The 23,285-nt window shown below is 35.1% G+C and overlaps 1 protein-coding gene across 36 annotated transcripts in view; it reads right to left on the minus strand.

Moving 5' to 3' along the window:
* Positions 1 to 23,285, minus strand: part of ABI3BP (ABI family member 3 binding protein) — a 237,401-nt gene that overhangs the window by 61,001 nt on the left and 153,115 nt on the right. For 13 of the 36 annotated variants that reach the window (XM_084875404.1, XM_084875411.1, XM_084875410.1 and 10 more), the window contains 14 exons: positions 20,872 to 20,931; positions 19,977 to 20,060; positions 18,683 to 18,742; positions 17,490 to 17,573; positions 16,790 to 16,849; positions 15,935 to 16,012; positions 14,449 to 14,505; positions 11,869 to 11,925; positions 9,608 to 9,682; positions 8,657 to 8,713; positions 7,897 to 7,968; positions 7,397 to 7,444; positions 4,292 to 4,366; positions 414 to 488 (listed from right to left, as the gene is read on the minus strand). In XM_084875404.1, coding sequence (XP_084731530.1) covers positions 414 to 488; positions 4,292 to 4,366; positions 7,397 to 7,444; positions 7,897 to 7,968; positions 8,657 to 8,713; positions 9,608 to 9,682; positions 11,869 to 11,925; positions 14,449 to 14,505; positions 15,935 to 16,012; positions 16,790 to 16,849; positions 17,490 to 17,573; positions 18,683 to 18,742; positions 19,977 to 20,060; positions 20,872 to 20,931 — 942 coding nt within the window. The remainder of the gene's footprint in view (positions 1 to 413; positions 489 to 4,291; positions 4,367 to 7,396; positions 7,445 to 7,896; positions 7,969 to 8,656; positions 8,714 to 9,607; positions 9,683 to 11,868; positions 11,926 to 14,448; positions 14,506 to 15,934; positions 16,013 to 16,789; positions 16,850 to 17,489; positions 17,574 to 18,682; positions 18,743 to 19,976; positions 20,061 to 20,871; positions 20,932 to 23,285) is intronic. The other 23 variants (XM_084875425.1, XM_084875422.1, XM_084875418.1 and 20 more) reach the window with 11 other exon arrangements.

Genomic DNA, 23,285 nt, shown 5'->3' on the forward strand with positions numbered 1-23,285 from the left:
TACAACCACGGATCCACGCGTGATTCCTCACCCATAGTTTTGATGTTCAAGAGGCTCTGAAACTAAAAATTAAAAACAAACAACCAACCAAACTCATTTCACAGCAAAAGCTAACTAGAACTGGCCTATTTACAGTTTTTATGTCTTGTGTATATGACTCTCCATACTTCTCACAGCAGACACATTAATATGCTTGTGACCAGAAAACTGCTGAATTCCAAAGCATCAGCCCATGGTTTTCAGATACAGGTTTGTGCGCCTAAACTATCAAGTCCAGCAGCTCTTCTAACCCCTCACTGGCATTGCTGACCACCTTCCCTGCCTCACCCCTGGATCCATCAGCTCTTATGTCTCATTGCAGCAGAATGTGACAACAGAATGCATTTGGCTCAAATATGAAATAAAACATTTACCAGGTGGAGTATATGGCACTTCTGGCCTCGGTGACATTTTTGGCTTTGAAGTAACACGCTGGAACACCTTAGGAGCTGAAAGAGAGAACTCAGATCATGGGTTCTGTCAGCATCTCCCAGTCATGCTTAACAAATAAGATTTGACAAAGTATAAGCCCAACAATAAAAAATAAAAATAAATGGAATATGGTAGGTAGAAAAATAAACATTAAGCTCTAAAAATAGATCAGTTAGATTTCAGATACTTGTAGAAAAATAAAATCTAAGAAATATAAGAGTAGGATGGAGAACATTTAAAAATCTTCATTTCAGAAGAGATTACCAAATTAATGAAGGAATATTCTTTTCTAGATGCTTGCTTAACTTCTCACTTCTCCCCCACAATATACACATACCCTATGTCTTCTTTGAAGATGAATTCAATGAGTCAGAGTAGAAGCCCATGAGGCATGAATAAGAAAAAGAGAAGCTTAAAGTCAAATCAGGCCACAGCAGAAAGGGAAGTGAGTGTGGAAGGAATAGAGTGGGTGGGCTGGCACTCTACTCTTCCTGCAATTCTTCAGTCCCAAATAAACCTTTAAATGAACATGTTTGCAAACTAAAATTGTCTTTCTACAACTCTTCCTTTGTAACAGGTGCTAATGTAATAGATACCAGGAAAAAAAAAACTCATTTATTTATAGTGCATTTTACAATTTCAAAAATGCTTTCATGAAGATTATGCCCTTTGGTTCTTACCAAAATGCTGGGAGGAAGGAGTTATCGGCTTCACTTTAAAGATTTGGGTTGGCGACTATCTGCCTGAGGTTACATAGTTATTAAGTTCCAGAGAAAAGACTTGAGCTGAAGCTGAGGTCCAGACATTATCACTAGATCCAAACACTTGGATTCTCTATATTTAAGTTCTGCATGTCACAGCTTAACTTGTTTCTCATTTTTATGAGGAAATGATAAACTTCTGCTAACTCAAAGAGTGATTGTGAGAATTAAATGTCAGAATGATGTGAAAACTCTACTACTATAATTTTTTTTCTATTTCTAGAAAAATCTTTACAAAGTTGACATTGAAGTATCTGAGAACATTCTAATTTCACTTTGCTCCTACAAAAACTAGGAACACCTATAGCTTGGATGATTATAAGATTTCTAGGTATGCGATTAATAATGGGATTGTTAAGTATTACCTATGAATGTAGAAACTAAAAAATCAAATCTTTATTTAATGACAAAAAATTCTTCATGATTTGTTCCAAAATTTTTATCCCACTTTGCTTTCAATGGCAAATATAGATTTCAAGTTTGCCATCTAATTTAGAAACATAACTCAAGTATAAATAAGAAGAAAGATGGCATCTCCAGTTAAAGAATTTCATCCTAAAAAAGGGGTGGGTGAACACATTGTGTATACACTATTGTCAGATGCTACCCTTACAGCCCAATAATAGTAATTTGTATTTGGTATTATACCTGTGAGCAGGACATTCTCCCACCTCAAAGCCTTTTGAAGTTCATAAAGAGCTAGCCAAGGGTTAGAGGGGAAAAACTAGAATTTGAATATCTGTCTTTGAAACATTTAGTAATACATATGAACACATATGTAAGCATTCTTGGAAGAGTATAAAACCCAGGATATTGCTAGGATCTACTAGGTAAGATCATGTTCTCTTGGGCAAGAGAGATCCCAATATCATCCACTTTTAAGAGGAGTAATTAGAATGCATTTTGTTTTTCCCGATCAATTTTACAAATTGTTCCCTTGCATTAAGTATCACCAACAAAGCCAGGCGTATTTGATTACAGCTATCTTCTATGGGAGATGCTGATGGATTGGGAGTTAGTTCCCTGAGTTGGGACAGAATCAGGAGGCTCTCTTGCTTGTTTGGCAGCCACTCAAAGGTTTCAGATTTAGAGAGTGTAATGCGTTGAGCTTATGAGCCTATCATTCGTTCTGAAGCTGCATATCTTGTGTAGGAAGCTTGGCTAATGGTCTAAATCAAACAAATTTGAAACTTTGAATATAGTATAATAATGGAAATTTAGAGTAAGCTGCTAATTTATTATTCTGTATTTCTATCTGTAGAGTACAGCTTAAAAAGAAAATTATGAATGTCTTCCTTGTTAATTCATATCTCCTTTATTTTTTTAAAAAAATTTTACTAACCAAGAATTTATATTCCCAATGTCTTAACTCCAAGCACTTATTTTTCATCTCTACTCTTATTTTTCAACATTCATTAAACTTTCATGCTTTCTTATTTATTTCTATTTTCCCTTTCTCTGCTACTTTTGTTCTATGTTTTATATTCAAATAAAAAGTTGAGAGAATCCTCATGTGATTTGAACCAATTTATTTTTAAAGTTAGATTTTAGTTTCCTATCCATAAATTTGATCTACTTTCAAAATTCATATTCTATTCATTCATCATTAATTCTTTCCCCCAGTATTTCTTATATATTAATGTTACACATGTATTTATTGTTTTTATTTTAAGTTTCTCACTCTATCAGGAGATTGTTGTCTTATTACCCTCATATACTTATGTATCATACCCATATTATTTTTATATCAAAGTTTTAGTAGTTAAAAAATACACATTTTAAAGTACATTAAAGTAGATTTAAATGAGCTGGATGTGAACATAGAATCTACTTTCAAGGAATTTCATTTTAAAGAAAAAAAAATAACAGGTAAAATTTCTCTCGGAATCAGACATTAAAGACCATGCCCAAATATATAATTTTTTTCTTTCAATAGGGATACTATGAGCTATGATTAAAGAATTTGTGGTGAGAATTCAGAACTGCTTCCTGCTAATGTTTTCCTTTCTCATTTTTGGAAGCAGACCATATATAAGTGATAAATTTAAATTTAGGTGACTGGCCTAGACTGTAACTTCCTTGACCACAGAAGGATTCAATTTTGTTCACATTCCTAATGTTTAGTGCCTTGCCTGGCACATGGTCAGAATGCAATAAATATTTGTTGAATGACTGATTAAATGAATTAAACAATCACTTCAGCATGAAGGGGTGACATGTTTGAAATTTGGAGAGAAGAGACACAGGAGATCAGTTGATCAATGACAATAGACTAGGCATGACTGGGTAGATGCATGGAGCAGGCACTGATGCTAAAATGTTCCATACAGATGAGCTACAGAGGCTGGATGAGAAAGAGAGGTAAGAATCAGATAAAAGTGCTGAGAACCTGTCACAGATGTAATTGAAAGGCAGAAAAACAATAAGCTTTCTTTGAGGCATGTCAAGTTTATGGTATTCCATCATGGAGATTGGCTGAGGTAGTTGGAGAAATTAGAGAAGAGTTGGTTCAGAAGTTAAGGTTAGAGTTAAACATTCAAATGAGAGTTTCTTGAACAGAATAAAAAATTGTTTATAAAGAATCTTATTTGGGTCCTTATCAAAATTTTACAGCAAAACAACTAAAGCAATATAATATAATTGTTATGTTATAGGAGAGGACATATATGTTTATTCTTTATGACATTAATGCTGAATAAAATCTACTAAAAACTTAAAAAAATGTAGGTGATTGGCAAGAGGAGGCCCATTCAAGGACCATGGAAGCCTTAGGGATTCTCAAGCTGGAAAAGGCAGAGAGAGAGAGTAGACAGGCTACTCTTAAGAAATTCCATTCTTCTTCATCCCCCACTCAAAATAATATAATACTAGAGGAGCTTTCTGGAATAACTTATTCCAATAATATACTTTTCAGTATAAAAGGAAATGTAAATATTTATCAGGTTTCAATGGAAGACTTGTTTTACAAGGGTTAAAAAACCCAGCTCACCATAACTCAGCAGAACAACTTCACTAACATCTGACTTCTCATTTTCATAGAATGTAAAATGTGTATTTACCTGGCTGTGTCTGAGGGACTCTTGGATGTGGAGACGGTCTTGCTTTGGGAGGAGTGCGCACTGTCTGCTTGGGAGCTAAAAGAAAGGACATAAAGCTTGGAGCTCTTGAGCTCTTGCAAGAATCACAGTTATTTAATAGCCTCTAGGCTCTCAGAGGTGTTTGTCGAGTGATTGATGAGGTAGATACACAGCAATTCAAGCAATTAAATCTTCCAAAAAGCTGCGAAGTATAGGAAGATAATTTCTTGTTATAACAGAAAACAAAACAAGAAGGAACATTAAATGATATCCAAGGTATTCAGCTGGCAAATGAAACTGTTAGAATCCTAGAAACATCTATTTTAAGTATCTTTTAAACAGGTTAAAATAAATTTCATAATAACAAGTATTCATTCTTACAAGTTTATACCATCTTATCAGATTATCCCAGTACAATACATATTTTGAGTGCAAATAGATACAATTTCTTCTAAAAAAAAGTTAGCATGTCATATTCCAAATATACCTAGAAAAAATGAATGTATTTCAGTAGCAAGTGCTGATGGGAAAATTAATCTTATTAAAGACAATAATTTTTATTGGTCATAGTAGGAAGAAAAATTGAACAGAAATAAAAACAAAAGATTACTGAAGAAAGGTATTCCTTTGCTGGGCAATTCCCAAAGGAGTTCTAGGACACTCGGTATAAAAACCAATTATTTCTTCACCAAGAAAATGAAAAGCATTGCAATTTGTGGAAATATCTCATTTAGTTGGACTAAAGTGTATCTGGTATAAGAGGGGTAAGAATAAACAAAATGTTTTCCAAGGTCAGGGAGTTCCAGGTGCCTTACAAAAAGATTGCTGAAAATAAGAACTATTAGATACGAGAAGGTGTTTCTGAGTCTGCAGAGACTTTCTCAGGATACTAAGTCAAAATATGCAAGGCATGCCATGGATTCAGAGGAATCTTCTTGCCTGTAGGGAGATAAACACCAGGGTAGGTTGGAGGTTACATTGGTTTAGGAGCCTGCAACCTGGAGCATCAGAGCTCCCTTTGCTCATCACTGGGTGACAGCTACAGGCACTCCATCAAAAGGTACAGAATATTTATTTATTTGTTTGTTTATTTATTTATTTATTTATCATTTTATTGTCTAAAGTTTTACATAAGTCTCCTTTTCTCCCAATTGACCCACCGCCCCAGTATCTGTGTTCATTGGTTATGCTAATATGCATGGACAGGTACAGAATTTTTAAAGAGCCCTTCCAGTTCTAACATTCTCTGATTCTAGAGTTTCTTTCAGCTCTATGATTTCCTGACTCCCCACTTCCTTGCTTGCTGAGGTTCCTGACAGGCTATCTGCTTCTTCCAGGGAATAGGAAAAACAGTTTGCAGGTAAAGGCATATCATGAGGCAATGCCACAAGAATGATTTCGAAAGAGGTAAGAATCATGAATAGAATTCACATTTAAACATTTCAGTAACATTATCACGGCTATTAAAAACAATAAACATAAAAAAACTGGAGATAACTGATACAGATTCAGTTCACGTAGTCAATGCAGAATTTTGGTAATAAACTGTAGAGGTCAACAGGCAATATTTAATAGGATGTTTCCATGAACAATGAGTAAAATAAATAGCTCCCTCTTTGGAAATAGAGCCATATAAAAAGTTCAATGGCAATCAAAACACAAATTTGGACTTATTTGTAATAAATTCCTATTCCAAGAGAATCTATAAATATTGAAAGGGCTTTTCCTTATAATCAGAAGCATATTTAGTTATCCATGTTCATGACTAGTTTTCCTAAATTTCCAACTCCACCATCAAAGTCACTGGTTTTATTGCACTTTCTCTTACTTGAATGCAGTGCAATGGCCAAACCACTGAAGGAAGGAGTGGAAAGAAGTAAAGAACCAGATAATGACAAGGTGACAGGCCAGTAGTACCTTTTATCTGGGTTGCACAGTGAAACTTGTTTCTGTTAATACATGGCCAAAGAACTTATAAAACTAGTCAAGATTATCAAGTACTTAAAATTAGGATATCTATTTATATGTAAATGGAATAATTTCCCATGTTAAACACTTGCACAGCAGCTGAGAGGTGTTTTTTAGGCATATCCTAAAGACTACTCACAACACATGACGCCTACAAGTGATGGATAAGAGAGAAGAAGGGCAGTGACAACTATGAGCTGAGTGACTAAGGTGGGGCTTCCAACGTCAAGCAGTGCCCTTATTGTCTTTCCATTCTTATATTCTGCAAACGCTCACCTTCTACATGAAAGCACAAAATGATGTATTTACCCAGTCCAGTCTGAGGCTCATTTGGGCTGAGTAGGATTTCAGTTTGGGAAGGCAGAGTTGATGCTTCTATGCTCATTAAAGGAGAATAACAGAGGTTACCATGGTGCTTCACACACCTTGAGTACAGATGACAGACATGACAGTAACAAGTGGACTTTTTTTTAAAGAAAGGAAACTGCAACTCTGCAACAAAAATAGCATTCCTCTTTCTTCCTAATGCCTTAGTTTTTTTTTTTTTTTAAATGTATAGAGATGACAGGTTATAAAAATAATTTCAAAGTAGGTAATGTCCTTATTTCTTAAATTTTCCCTTCACCTTCGTACTTCCTCAACAGTGCTAGAAAGATATATTCAGTAGTAACTGTAAAGGAAAAAAACAAAGTAATAAAAAAAGTAAAGCTAAGCCAATTCAAGAAGCATTGACTTTCACTTAAATAATGGAAAAAAACACCAAACATGCAAATGAACATGATGGAATGAGTGTTAATGGGAAATGTGTTGCCAGAGTAGAAAGTATGAATGGATCATTATACAAAATATATTATCTGACATATTCAACACAACATCAAGCTGGCAGAATATGCAATGTTAGGAGAAAGATGCTTTAGATTTGATAGTTTCACTGACTTAAGAAGATAAAGAGACCAGGTCTTGATATAAAACTGAATGAACAAAGAGACTTCTTGGACAATGGTTATAAATAGAAGAACCAAGAAATGATGTTGCAACATGAATTCACAATGAGAGAGAACCTGAGGTTCTCAGATGATGGTGGCAATGAGGACAAAAGCTGCATAGGTATGTCATTACCTAATGTGGTCTCAGGTGGTTCAGACACATTTGTAATAGATTCCACAACTGTATTAAAAAAAAGGAGAACAATTTTAAAAATTGTCAGATGTTCAGCGATAGTGAACTACTTTTCTTCAATATCAAAACACCTCATTCTCTTAAGATCTTGCAACATATTTTTACAGATAGGACAACGAATTTAGACAAGAAAAAACAGAACCAAGAGTGGAAATTCTATAGAACAAATCCTCCAACTAATATTTATGTTTTAACTGTTATTAACTGGCTTTCAATTGTTATTATGCCCCAATATTTAGATATTACAGAGAAACTGAAATCTATTTCTGTATTCAGAGAGCCAATTATCATGTTAAGAATTCAAGAAGTTTGAAAGCTCTTCAAATCTATTCAACTGAAGAACAAGTACAGCAGCTTGAACTTCCACGTTCCATGAACATCATATACACTAACTACATTTTGCGGAATTAAATGAATCAAAGCATGAAAACCTTTACCACCTTCAGTCTGTGGCTCCTCTGGCCTGAGTGGCGCTTTGGAAGTGGGATATACATAATGTGTCTCGGCTGATGCTAGGGAGGAAACAGGGAATGTCCGGTCAGTGGTAGGCAGCCCATAGCACTCTGTGATGGAACATTGTTTAATGTGAAAACAAAGATTACGAGGTACATTTGGGAGAATAACATTGAGGTGCCTTCTGAAGATGGCTACAATTTAAGATGGCAGAATGAAAGCAGGAAATAAAGGCAATGTGGGAACATACACACACACACACACACAAAACACGCACGCACACACACACACACACACACACTAATTATTACAGCAATTTCTACCTGGAGCAAAGCAGCTTGTTTCACTTCCTTACATTAAAATAAATAAATAAATAAAATAATTCTAGTGAAAAAAAGACATGGAATGAGTCCTTGGAAAGCATGAAGATGAATACTACAAATGATATTAAAATGAAAAATAGCATGTGCATATTTATATTGAAAGAGTGGTCAGAACATAAAAATGTAAAAATTGCATTCAGACAGAGAGAACTAAATAAGGAAATTGTGAAACTTGCATCGCAGTAGAGCAGACACTAGCACAATGTTCTCTATGTGATGTTGACTTTCAAGATTCACTGGATGAGCACAGACAAGACATGAGGAGCTTTAAACATCACAAAGCACGAGGGCATTCAAAGAGGACTTCCACAGTGAGATGGAGAAAGCACATAGACCTGACTTGCAATTGGAAAAAAACTTTTACCGATAGCTTCCTCGGATGACTCAGTGCTAAATGTAACAGATTCCAGGCCTTCAGAAACTAGTAAAAAACAACACACGATGTTACAATTAATCACTATGGGTTGTTGTGAACATTGAATGGATGAATACCAACTATTTAGAAAAGTGCCTTGTCCCTATAACTGCTCTATGCCAGCCAATATGGTAATATGTTATTATTAACACCCAAGGAAGCTCTGATAACGGAATTGAACTCACAATTGTATAAATGTTGTAGGTTACCAATAAAAACCATACTTTGTACTGCCAACATGAGTACTCAAATGCCATTAGCTAATTAAAAGATGCAGCAAGGAGATAAATAAGGTTACTATCATATGCTATAAAAAATAAGATCCAATGTTTCAAGATAAATGTTAGGGTGTAACAACAGCATTGCTAAGGATGTTTTAAAAATTTAGTTTTCAATTTTGAAGGCATCGAGGGCAGGTTTATATTGTAAAATTTTTTTTTAATCTTTTCCGAAGGGAGAACTATCTCCTTCCTTGATGGTCACAATTGAACTAGCATTCTTTTCACATTCAGGACAGACTGGAGCTTACTGCTAAGCATACCACAAACTCATAGCTGTCAGTGAAAAACAAGGATAAAGAATAAAATCAGTTATTTTAAGTGGTTTTGCGGATTACTTAATCAGATACATGATTATTATCTAAAATGAAACAGAGCAAACAGCGAAATGAAGGTAAGTTTTTCTATACTGTTGAGTAACATGACTAACATAAACATAATGCATTACCAAGTTAATACCAATATACAATCATGGAAAGAGCATTATACAATATATAGAGAGTTGTTAATGTGCATTCTTTTGTGTCTTTTTTATTTTATTTTAAATATTTGGAAATACAACCCTTGAAGCTAATCCCTTGAAGCTCACAGTATATCCAGATAAATAAAACAATCTATTTACCAGGTTGACTTTGTGTCATTTCTAGGCTTGGTGATGTCACTGGTCTCCAAATAAGAGTTTGAAGATCAGTAGGAGCTGAAAGAAGAGGATCTAAGTTGTCAATTATGTATAATTTGTTTCATAGGTTTTAGACAAGGGTAGCAATGAACTGAAATGCAAAGACCCTCGAAATAGCAGGATGATGGAGAGCTCATGCAGATATACATTATTGAAAGCAGAAATTGGCAAACGATGGTCCTCCTCTGCTTGGCCTGAGAGCTAAGAATGTTTTCTACATTGTTAAATGATGGAAAATATTTAAAAGAGCAGCAGTATTGCATAACAAGTAAAAATAGTATGAAATTCAAATATAGTTTTATGGGAACAAAGACAAATCTACAAACTAAGATGATTCAAAGCATATTTACATATCATTTACATATTGGCTTTGGTTGCCTTCAAGCTAAATTGCAGAATCCAGTAGTTGTGACAGAGACTGAATGGCCTGCAAAGTCTAAAATATTCACTAATTCTTCACATAAGAATTTTTGCTGACCCCTGATCTAAAGCATCCTTCCAAAAAGGAACAGCCTATTTGAAAAAAATCAGGTTATCGTTAATTATTGCATCTGAATCCGAATTCCCACAAGGGCTTTTAAGAGCTTCCTTCAGCTGATTTCATGACAGTATCATTTACAAAATGCTCAGTATCAGCTAAGAGTGTTTTGTTCTACGTTTCAGTTTGACTGCCCTCTTGGGTCCCCTAAATAGGGGGTGAGACTTTTTGTTTTATTTTTGCTGTTCTCTCCCTTCCATCTACTAATTCAAACCCTAAAGTTATTTCAAAGTCCAACTATTTTCTAACATAGATCCTTGATTCCTTTAAATATTTCCTCTGCATATTATTACAACTCAATTAAACAAGCTACTTTTGTATAAGCAAATTGTCTTATATCTAAGAAAAACTTGAGAACATTTTTTTCCATAACTATATTATCATCTGTTCAAAAGGTAAAACATACTCTTATTTTGATCTCCCCACCCCACCCCACTCAACTGCTAATATGATGCTGAGAGCACAGAGGCCAAGGAAATGTTTGTTGCGCTAAACCAAAGAAGCAGCACCTTTTAAAAAGAGATGAGTAAAATTAAAGAAGATCTTTTGTCAGAGACAATCCTTATGCAGGGCACGAGATGAATTTGGCTACCACATAGATTTCCCAACCTTGAGTCTTCTGGTCAACCCTGCAGTTGTAGACATGCTAACCATTATTTGCACCTTCCTATTTAGAAGGTATAGAGGTGAGAAGTGCAAGTTAGCAAAATATATATTTGTCACTCCTGGGGCCTGACTGCAATGGGCTGGAAGGACTCTTTAAACCAGAAACCATAGATTTTCTTGTTTTCAATGGAGAAGCGTCAGGAAGATTCAAGTTTGAGAGGAGGGTTCTTGCCCACTCCATTGCTTTAAATTTAAAGGAAGAAGATGTTGGGTCACTACAGTGTTTGAAGGTCTAGAAACAACCACCAACATACATAGGACCTATGTTTTTAAAACATATTAGAGTTTCTTGAGTTTATTTCCGAAGTTTGAGAAAATTTACTATACTAATAGAATTTGTTCCTTATCATCACTGAGGGTCTTTTAGAGTTCAAGTTAATATATAAAATGTATTGATTAAAGAAATAAATATTAACATGCATAATTAGATACACATAGTAGAGAAATTCTACTTAGATTAAGAACAATTGCTTCACTGTGGTGGAGAATAAGGAATAGACAAATTCATCAAAGGTTGCAAAGCTTGTAATTTATATTTATTAGAATTTGCACTTCCAGGAAGCAACATTTTTTGATAATTTAACACAACAAGGAATCCTCATTCCTTAAAATAGAAAGAGAGTAATGAGAATATTAAACAGACCTTTTAGAAAGTAAAGTTGTTCAGAGAAAGTTCATGTTACTTAGATGACATTGTTTTAGAGATTTAAATACCAAATAGAAATTTAAGGTATATTTTATCTTCAGACTCTTCACTGAATCATATAATAACGTTTTAAAGGGGGGTTCATAATAGATAGATGTCCTCAACTGGATCCAAGGACATTTGTTAAAAACAATAGGTAACGCTGGAATTAAGAATCCTGATTACTTATACGATGAAGTATGAAATGGGATGACAATAGTAGTCTAAGAAAGCAAAAGCAACTCTGTCTGTGACAGTGATGGAATGGGTTTTAATGAGCAAGAATATACTTAATGAGGTCATAAAAATAGTTACCTAATGTTCCTGGAGCCTCAGAACTATGAATAACATGTTCAAAGCCTGTGGTGGGAACTAACCAAAAGCAACAACATGAAAATTAGAAAGTTTAAACACACATAGAAAGTCTTAATTTTTCTTTCAAAACATTAGTTTCAAATGACAAACAATTTTTTTAAACCTTAGAATTGACAAGAAATAAATAGTTTCTTGTTAAAGTTTTGGTCAAACTGTAGCTAGGAATAATTGATTGCAGAAGGTAGTCACATTTCTTGAACTCAGTTAAACATCTTATGGTCAACATGAGGTTTTTCAAGGTGTTTGATTTTTCTGACTCTTGATTAATATGAAAGCTTGCTTTGGAAAATCTGTTTGGGATGTAGAAGATGAGATCATTATGATGTTTTAGGAACTGAAGGAAGAAATTTTGGATTACTCTAGAGAAGGTGGTTTTGGAAATAAGGCTCTTGATTTTCTAAAATATGTTATATTTCCTTGAAATTTAAAGTATATAACTTTTAAAATTAAAATATTTTCTCCTATTTTGTTAATTTCTTTTCATTACTGAAGAGTCTTGAGAGATAAAATACAAAAAATTAAGTCAAGGAGTGAAGAGTCTTAATTTCAAAAAAAGGTAAAGACTATAGCCAAACTGTAGGTCATGTGGTCTTAAATTCACACCAAGAAATTTAAATATGCCAAGGAATCCATGGCACTATAGCAATTGTTATGTTCATGTTTAGTTTAGTCTAGAAAAGATACAGATATTACCCACTGCATTTGAAACTTAGCTTTATATGTGAGCACTGCTTAAACAAAAATCCATAACAAAAATTCAAATAACACAAACATTCTAATTTAGGTCCATGAATAGCTTTTAAAATTAGGTAACTTCTTTTTAGATTCTGCAATACTTTTCTTTTGTTTTGTTAATCCTTGCCCGTGAATATCTTTCCATTGATTTTTAGGGAGAGTGGAAGAGAGAGGGAAAGACAGAGAGAAGCATCCACGATGTGAAAGAAACACATCTATCATTTGCCTCCAGCATGAGCCCTGACCAAGGCCTGGGCCGGGAAGGAGCCTGCAACTGAGGTATGTGCCCTTGACTGAAATCGAACTCTGCACCTTTGGTCCACAGGCCAACACTCTATCTACTGATCCAAAATAGCTAGGGTGAATCTACAATACTTTTTTTTTTTTTAATATATTTTATTGATTTTGAACAGAGAAGAAGAGAGAGAGAGAGATAGTTAGAAACATCGATGAGAGAGAGTCATCGATCAGCTGCCTCTTGCACATCTCCTACTGGGGATATGCCCGCAACCAAGGTTTGCCTGGAATCGAACCCGGGACCCTTCAATCCTCAAGCCGACGCTCTATCCATTGAGCCAAACCTGTCCCTGCTACAATACTTTTAAGAAGAAGAAAAATAAAGTCGAAAGACAGCAGAGGATGATAAGACAGTCCTTTGAAGCTGATGACAATTTGATTATGATGATGATGGAATGGGTAGACAATGGGGAGAAAAAGTTGATAAGAAGCACAGCACATCATTACTTAATGAAAAATAATAGGTTTAAGGTCTGTGGGAAGAACTGGCCAAAAATAATAGAATAAGCCAAAGAAATTTTAGAAATTCATTTGATGACTAATTTCAGAAGTCAATTTTTTAACTTCAAAACTCAGAGAAAAGAGACTCTTGTTCTTTGCAGGTTTAACCAAATGGCCAAATACCCATTTTTCTCCTTACACATAGCATTGTACTGTACTAAATACTAGGCTTAACAAGATGTTTGACTATATGACTTTTGCTAATATGGAAGACTCTCCTGGACTATTTTTTGCACATCTGTAATATATATGTTTTTCTAACTCTACAGGGAAAAGCCTTCATCAGTCTACTTGCCCTCTGTAGAAATTGACATAAATGCCTACTATTTTTGTCTAGTACAATTTAAACAACCACAGTACAATTATGAGTTCATATGTTTGAAAACAAAAGGATCAATACATAGTAAATGGACTATGTTCGTCAAAATTTTAAAGTGGTCATTGATTCAATAAGTTAAGAAACATTTTAAAACTCTGTCAGAAGAGTTAGACTACTCTATCACATAAGCCTGTCATTTAAACTTTCAAGACTTTACACATTTAAAATCTTAACAATTAATTAAAAATATTATTCATTGAAATAATATATTTACCAGTACAATCACACGGATACTAATACAATAAAAAAAGAAATAATGTTATTTCCACAATTGATGTGACATAGCAGTGTAAGTAAGGAATGGATGGAAATTCATGCTTGAAATGAAGCTTTAAAGAGTCAATGCTGTTTAAATATATGCACATGATCACGTGACACAATGTTGCGAAGTTACATGGCAGTTTGATGTCCTGAAATTAGTTATGCACAGTTCTCTTAAATTCAACAGATAGCTTGACATAGAGCTAAACATAATTTCAAGATGAAGACTGTTATGGATTAACAACAGAAGATGTTGAGATGGTTTTAAGATGAAGGAGAACCTGTTACTACAATGGTATGACAATGAGTAGGAAAAGCAGTGTTTGAAGGACACACATTCTCATTACCTATGATTTCTGGAGCTTCAGTTCTAGGGATACCAGGCTCAAGATCTGTAATAGGGACTAATCAAAAAGCAATGAAATAAACACTTGTGAGAGTCAGCCAAGTTAACCTTACACATATAATATTTTTTTAAGAGGTGTAAGCAGTTTTAAATTCTGCTTTTTTCTGAAATTAAATACTTGTTATTTAAAATCTCAGCCACCATATAGCCAAGTAATTGTTCTTTTATGAGATAGTCAGTCATAGGCTAACACAAATCTGATTAAGTATCTCAATAAAGTCAACATGATACTTGTAAGTACCTAATTCCAACTATCATAGAAAACTGCTCTTAGAAACTTGTTTAAACATTTTATCAAATACTGGAGGCCCAGTACACGAATTCATGCACTGTTGGGGTCCTTCGGCTTGGCCTGTGCCCTCTGCTATCCGGGACCCCTCAGGGGATGCTGGACTACCGGTTTTGGCCCAATCCCAGCAGGCCAGGATGAGGGATTCCACTGGTGCACAAATCTGTGCATATAAGATCTTTGGTTAATCTCTTCCGGCCCTAATCCTCTTCCCTTCCCTCTGAAATTCATCAGTCTGTTCCATGTTTCCATGCCTATGTGTTGAGCATCTGCCCCCTGGTGGTCAGTGAGTTAAGTGCCTGTCCCTGGTGGTCAAATAGTTGAATGGTCACTTAGGCTTTTAATTATATATTGTAGATATATTTTGGTAACCATTCTGGCACTCAGAATGTGGGAGCTTTAAGAAAATAGCATATCTAAAGAATCATATAATAAATCACGCTTATATTTGAAAGAAGAATAAACAAAGTGAGCCATGTTCATCTCATTGAAAGCTCAATTTTGGAAATAGGCACTCAACAAATCAGGATAAAGAACATTCACTGAGTGAGTGGTGCCCAATAGAGTACCTCTCTGATCACAAAAATGGGGTATCCTGTGATACTTGTAGGGTCAGATCCAAACTTCTGAATCATAATTTCAAAGATTTTTCTTTTACTACTCTTATGGACCCTTCCAAACCCAGCACTATCATCACCATTTAGAAGCAGGACCCCCTTTTTTCATGATTTTAAGACCCAACTTGCTTCTAACTCCTCACTCCTATCCTTCACAAACTTCTCTCTCTTTGCTCATAGATGCTTACAGCCTCTGCAAAAAGAACAAACTAGATATTAAAAATGCTTGGTTCTATTTAAGATATTTTATCTTTAATAAAAGAATATAATGCAATAAGAAAAAGTAAATAAAGTATCTATTAAAAGAGAAGATATTTTTGCAGGAAGCACAAGGAATTCAGCTGCCACACAGGTCTCCCCCAACCATGATTTCCTTTGCTAACTCAATGATGGGAACAGCAGATCATCTTGTGCCTTCACCCTCAGAGGGCTCACAGGGGCTATCACTCCCACATGGGCATCGACTTGAGGCTCCCCAAAGCTGTTAGGACCCAGTCCCTTAACCAGAAACCCACATTTACCCAATTTGGTTTGAGGTGCCTCAGTAGTTGGTGTGGGTTTATGTTTGGGACGACGGGTCCGTTTTGATGGCTTAGGAGCTGAAGAAAGAAAACCTTCAGTTACTATAAAGTCTATAGTTCAGAAGTTATGGATAGCATGATGCATGGCTCTCAATTTCCTAAAACTTATAGGATTTCCTTATACTTTAGGAAATGTGTCTTTTAAAGTTTTTAATTTATAATTTTCACCCCTATTATAATAATAGTATTTCTTTTACAATTAGAAGTTCATTGGAAATAAGTCATATACTATAAAATTGTTACTAACTCAAGAAGTGAAGAATCATTTTTATGACTCTTCTGCTGAAAAAAAGGGTAAGAATTACTGCTAAAATATTATTGTGGTGGTGATACCCAAACACAAACTTTGACATTTTACTAAATAAGACCACGTAATCAACTAAAATGTCCATCAAAGAACAAATATCACATAGTTTAAAAAAAGTATATCTCTAGATCCACAAAGAAACTCCTGGACACCATAATAGTTGTTAGAGTCAAAATGATTGCTTTTAAACCCAGCTTTAACAAACATTGGTGAAAAAACCCCCACACAAAATGATAGAACAATTTCAGATGGTTATATACGTAACAGATGACTTGAGTTAGGTTCATGCATGGCTCTCTGAGAAACAAGCTATAACTTGTTTTAAGAATCAAAATCTTCAATACTTTTATGATGAAGAATATAAACCAGTAACAAGAAAGAATGACAATGAAGCTTTAAGAAACAAAAGAACTTGTAGCTACGACGTTGATGAAATGAGTCTGACAACGGGAAGGAAAGCATTTATGAGGATCACAATGTGTTATTACCTCGTGTTGTCACCCAAGCCTCAGTTCTGAACGTTACTGGTTCAAAGTCTGTAGTAGAAACTGATCAAAAGTATTAAAAGTAAACCAAATGATTGTTTTAATGAAGGAAAATGCAATGTTTGATTCAAAATGAATCTTACTAATATAGTTTCCAGAACTATACAGCATCTTCTAAAGGTACTTACTTTCTTATCTCCCCCCACCCCCTTTGATTATCTCACTAATAAGCCAAAGTGGGATGTGTGAGTATTGCTAAGAACTTATCTTTCGAAAGACACTGAGGTCTCCGCATAATGAATCAGATAGTGAATCCCTCTATTCCAAGCAAAGAAAGAGCATGCCTTCATGTGCAAAGAAGAGTTTTCTGTCTACTGAGTCAAATCTCAACGGCTCTATCAGGTGCCTAAGGAACACCACCATGAAAGTCCATGGACTGATCTTGATCCAGAAAATCTTTGACTACCACCCTGAAGTCAGGCATTCTCTTTACTAGTATTGTGGTTAGACCTTTTCTTTTGGTTAGTCTCTATTTGTATCCACTCTTTCTGATTTTATTCCTCCCCATCTTTCTACTCATCCATGTATTATGGTGATTTCAAGCTCCACTCTCTCTTAATCTATCTTTTTCTGCTCCAACTATTACTCCTGAGATCCTGCTGGATTAGGTTGTTGGGACTCTAAACCAGGAATATGTGTTTACCTGGCTTGGACTCAAGTGTTTCAGAACCTGGTGTGGTTTTTGGTCTGGAACATGGACGGCCCTTCCGTCGTGGTGGTTTGGAAACTGAAGGAAGACATTCTTGGGTTACTACATAACTACATTATCTATTGTTCTGGATGCTATTAGAGGTCAAACCATGGCTCTAGATTTTCCACAACTTGTTAGGTATTCGCTTTTTTACTCTGAGATTCTTGTCATATATATATATATATATACTCCTCTTATATCTTCTTTTATCATAGAAAATTATTTGAAAACAAAAAATACTTTTAAATTAAATAAATAAAGATAAGCAATTATAATCAAAGTCTCATAAGACAGTTTGATTGGGCAACAAAAAGGTTAAGAACTGTCCCTAAATTTTAATGGATAATAAAGGTCATACTAAATCTAAGATTTATAATTTAATCTTTCATTTTTGGGCACATGTTTACATAGCTATTAAAATAAGGACATCATATAGAAACAAAACAACTATTAAATAGAAACAAACAAACAAACAAAAAAACCCTCAATTCTATGCAAATAGAAAAAAAGTTAGAAATGTAGACATGCAATAATGGGTCCTCTTGGCCCTATGATGGCTGTTAATGGCTTTTTTTGTCTAGATAAGAGGTAGGAAGCCATGATATGTTTGAAAATCAGTTTTACTACAAACATTGCTTAAATAAAACAAAGACTGACATGACACAACTTCAAGTAGGTTATATGGCAAATAAATGTTCTAATGTGGTTTATGTATGACTGGTTCTATTAAAAACAATAGGTAATTTGTTTTAACAGTTTTCATAAATTTGCTTAATCTCTTCATCCTTCTATAAAGACTTACGGACACAGACAAATGATGATTCCCAGAAGGAGGGAGATGAGTGGGGGCAGGTAAAAGAGGGTAAAGGAGGGATAAATTGTGATGGAAGAAGACTTGATTTGGGGTGGTAAACACATATTACAATGTATAGATGATGTAGTATGGAATTGTATACCTGAAACCTATATAATTTTATTATCCAATGTCACCCCAATAAATTCAATTAAAAACAGTTTTCATAATTTTGAGAAGAATATAAATGAATGACCATGAAGGATGACACTATTGTTACATGAAGCAAGATGAAACTCTGGATTTTACAATAATCAGGAAAAGTCTTATTGAAAACACAGGGTATCATTACCAAATGATGTTTCTGTGGCCTCTGGTCTAAAAGTGACAGGTTCCGGGACTCTAGCAGGAACTGACCAAAAAACACAATTAACCAAAGAGATTCTAAAATATGTGAAAACTTAGAACATTCACATTGAAACAATCTTACTTGTATATAGTACTTTTATAGAAACAAACAAAAAAAATAACTGAGAAAAAGAGTAGATGTTTGTTCTTTGAAGATTTGGCCCAATTATATTCACAGCCAGATTTAGGATTAGCCTTTGAACTAGCTTGGTATCTTAAAGAAGTCAACATGAAATTCTTCTGGGTATAGAAAACCCTACATGTATTTTCTAATATACACACAGAAAAGAAACTGTCTATTAAAAAATCTGATCAACTTTTACTTCTATGGAAACTGAACATGAATACTCACAATGTTTAAGTCAACATGGATAAATAAGTAGTTTGTAAGTTTGAAATAAATATAAAAATTAATCATTGAAGTGTACTATATTGATCTTTCCAAGAACTCATCTATGGAAAGAATCCAGAGTCCCCTGTTCAAATCATGGTACATAAGAGAGCAGAATAAACATAGTCACTCAGTCTATAATACTCAGCCAGATGGCCTAAGCCCAGAAAAAGATGAGACAGTTGATGTCTCTGTATGAAGTCAAAGCTCCTGTTTCAGGTCCTCAAAATCCTCTTTCGACTCTGTCTAGATGGACCCTTTTGATTATTTTGAAGTAGGAGAGTCTGTTTCAGGCAGACTGGATCACCCTCAGGGCTGACCCAACCCCTACCCTATCTTCTAGTATATGTCCAGTCCTTCTTTTGGTTCACTTTTCCCTCCATTCATTCAAATCCTGTAATGGGTTCAAGGTTCAATTTACATTGATCTTTTCTTTTACAAGATCAATATTTAGTGTTTGTATTATGCAAACATGTATTCAACTTTACTGTTTTAGAAATAAAATAGGTCTCCTGCAGCTGACAAATCACCCACAATTGCCAATATCAGTTCAGGTATATAAAAGGGGCCTACAATTTGTTTACTTACTTGAACTGAATATACTGGCTTGCTAGAGAAGTTTAAGATTTGAATAAAATTTGATAGTAAGAAATATACTAAATGCATATCAAAGAATATTTTCACACGTTATCTCACACAGTCATATTCTCCTTGACACCTGGGAGGAGGAGACATTATTGACTCTGCCTCATGACCTCACACTTAGAGAAAATAAGAGCTTGACACTGCTTTGCATTCTCACTAGGCTACTAGGGCCCATCCTTAAATCAAGGAATCACACATTTACCAGGCTTGGTCTGAGGCACTTGAGGGCTCAGTGTAGATTTAGGTCTGAGATGTGGAGGACGGGGTCTTTTTGGTGCTTTGGTAGCTGAAGAAAGGAAAGACTTGTGTTACTCTAGTTCTAATGGCTTTTTACACGAAGGGGAGGTTTTTCCCAAACCTGTTAGATTTCCTAAAGTTGCAGGAAGTTGTCTGTAGTTTAAAATTTTTACTCATTTTATACCAATGTGTCTTCTTATTGTCATGGAGGGTACTTTGGGGCAACCTCATCACACATTCAGGTCATGAAAATTAACACTTGGAATCAGATTCTCAGAGCATTTTCTCACTGGGAAAAAATGATTGAGAAGGAGTGCTCAACTCTGATGCAAGAGGAGGGGAAGTTAGGGTCATACTAAGGAAGAGGTGTGTAATTTAAAATTTCAGATTTGGGCAATTCCTTATTTGTCAAATTAGTAACCAAATATATCAGTACTTCAAGTACCAAGAAAGAAACAAAAATAACATGCAAATAGTTTTAAACAAAATCTAGAAACTTAGATGCCCAAGGGAACATTGGAGCTGTTATTGAAAATCAGCCAAGTTAAGAAATAGATCCAAATTTGTTTTAAACTCAGCTTTAACACAGAACACTGTTCAAAGAAGCACAAGATAACATGACAGTTTCAAAGGCACCACATGACAGGTTCATGATTTGGACTAAGTTCATGCCTGCTCTCGTAAAAACAACAGGAAGCTTGTTTTTAAGAGGCTCCAGCATTCTTCAGATGAAGGAAGTGCTTGAATGGCAATGGAGGAGGATGCAGGCTGTCTCATGAACAAGGAGTGTTATGGGAATGGAGAATGAGTGCACTGTACGATGAACAGCAAAAACACTAAGCGAATGGCAGAGGCATTACCTAATGTTGTCCCAGAGGTCTCAGTTGTAAAAGTAACAGGTGTGAGTTCTCTAATAGGAACTGAAGTAATAGAAATAAAAAAAAAAAAGGTTTCAAGAGCTGCATTACTTCAAAATGAATTTTCCAGTGTCCTAGCGCCTTTAAAATAATTTTTAAAAATTCTGGATGAAGGTAGTTATGGACTGAATTATGTCTTCCTATGACTCACATGAAGCCTTCACTCCCAATGTGACTGTATTTGGAGATGGGGCCTTTAAAAAAGCAATCAATGGTAATTGATGGGTGAGACCCCAACCCAGTAGGACTAAAGTACTTCTAAGAAGAGGGAGATGAAGAGCCTTTGTGTGAGAGAAAAGACCATGCAAGGACATAGCAATATGGTGGTCATCTGCAAGCCCAGGGGAGGGACCTTAGGAGAAATCAAACCTGCTGACACCTCCATCTTAGCATTCTAGGCTGCAGAGTGTAAGAAATAGATTTTTGTTGTTCAAGCCACCCAGTCTGTAGTGTTTTGTTATGGTGCTTTAGCAAACGAATACAAAGAGAAATAACTTTCTTTGTCCTGATTTGGCCAAACTATAGTTCTCAATATTTTCATCTCAGGAGCTAGTCATCACTTTTGGTCACTGTTCAGCACCTGTTCCCTCCCATAAAGGGGCAACACAATTCAGTGCAGAAAGGAGACATTTCTGATGCCCATGAGAACAACACCAGCCTCCTCCAACTTTCACGGTGTCATCCAAATGCAGAATCACCAACAAAAATACCCTGGCTGATAGAAGCAGCAAGATCTCTTCCCCCACTGTTTGCCTCTAACATACCCTATCTTTTCATCTTTCTTCACTCTCACCTTTCCATTTGTGTAAATTCTGATGTGACATCAAGGTCCAAACTATATCCCTACTCTACGGAAGCCCAAAATGGATTTTCATTTCTTCAAGATTTTATATGATGCATCTAACACTTAATGTTTATGTGTCCAAGAAAAATCTTGAATTTGTGCAAACACCCTGACTTCTCATTCTCTAGGCTTTTAATGCAGGAAAAGTTTTTCTGCTTAATTAGCCTGAAGACTGAGAAGTAAAACGTGTCTCTACTACTCAGACTTAGAGGAAAGATTATGTCTCTTCCAAACATAAACTCCTTGACAACCCTGAAGGAGGAAGGACTTCATGATTCCCTCTCCAAGGGGTATCTGAGTTTACATTCTCCACCAATGACTGGCTCCCAGGCTTTTTAAACCAAGGACCCTGCTTTTATCTAGTATAGCTTCAGATGCATCTGGTCATGGAGTGGTCTTAAGTGTGTGTTGTGAATGACATGTCCATTGGGATGTTTTGGGATGTGAAAAAAATATAATTTTTAGTTACTTTAAAGTTTATGGCTGTGAAAAAACATCTTAAAGTTTTCTGAAACTTGATAGATTTTCTTGAGTTTCAGGAAATGGATCTTTCTAGTATAAACAAAATTTCTCCTGCTATGTTAATGTATCTTCTTTTGTTATTGAAGATGGGTGTGTGTGTATGCGTGTGTGAAAAATTGACATAAAAATAAAGTTATTAATTCAGGGAATCAGATTGGTATTTTTCACATTATCTTAGAGTTCCCTGATTACATTTAAAATGTTAAGAATCATTTCTTTAAAAAAAATTTTTTTTATTGGTTTCACAGAGGAAGGGTGAGGGAGAGATAAAAATATCAACGATGAGAGAGAATTACTGATTGGCTGTCTCCTGCATACCCCTTTTGGGGGATTGAGTTCACAACCAGGGCATGTGCCCTTGACCAGAATAGAACCTAGGACTCTTCAGTCTGCAAGCTGATGCTTTATCCACTAGGGCAAGAATCATTTCTAAACTATGGTGGAGAACAAGGGAGAGTCAGATTAGTCATAAGGATGGAGCTTGCCATTTAAACTTATGAGCCTTGATCACATTGTCTGTTAGGCAACTCACTAAAAATATACTACAAAAATGTTAACAAAACAACAACAACAACAAAAAAAAAAAAACACAGGTAGATAAAAATGTATATGTACAAAGAATGAATAATAAAACTTTCCTAATTTTTGTTAGCATAGACCAAGATCAGGAATATATGTAATTTACCTTAACAGAACACTCTGGTTAATCTAAAAATGTAAGGTGGCATGAAAAAATGTTAAAGTACTGTACAGGGCAAGAAGCTATTCCAAACTAGATTTAGGCATGGCTCTCTTAAGAACAAGAGGTAACTTGTTCAGCTCTTAAGTTGAAGAATTTAGTTGAATGGCAACAAAGTGGAACAGGTGTGACAATGAGCAAAGAAAGCACTTGCTGAAGGTCAGAAAGTGGCATTACCAAATGCAGTCCCTGGAGCCTCTTTTATAGGAGTAAATGGTTCAAGGACTAGAGTAAAAGTTGACCAAAAAGAAT

This window comes from Pipistrellus hanaki (assembly GCF_964339955.1).
Source record: "Pipistrellus hanaki genome assembly, chromosome: 2".
NCBI classification, from domain to species: Eukaryota; Metazoa; Chordata; class Mammalia; order Chiroptera; family Vespertilionidae; genus Pipistrellus; species Pipistrellus hanaki.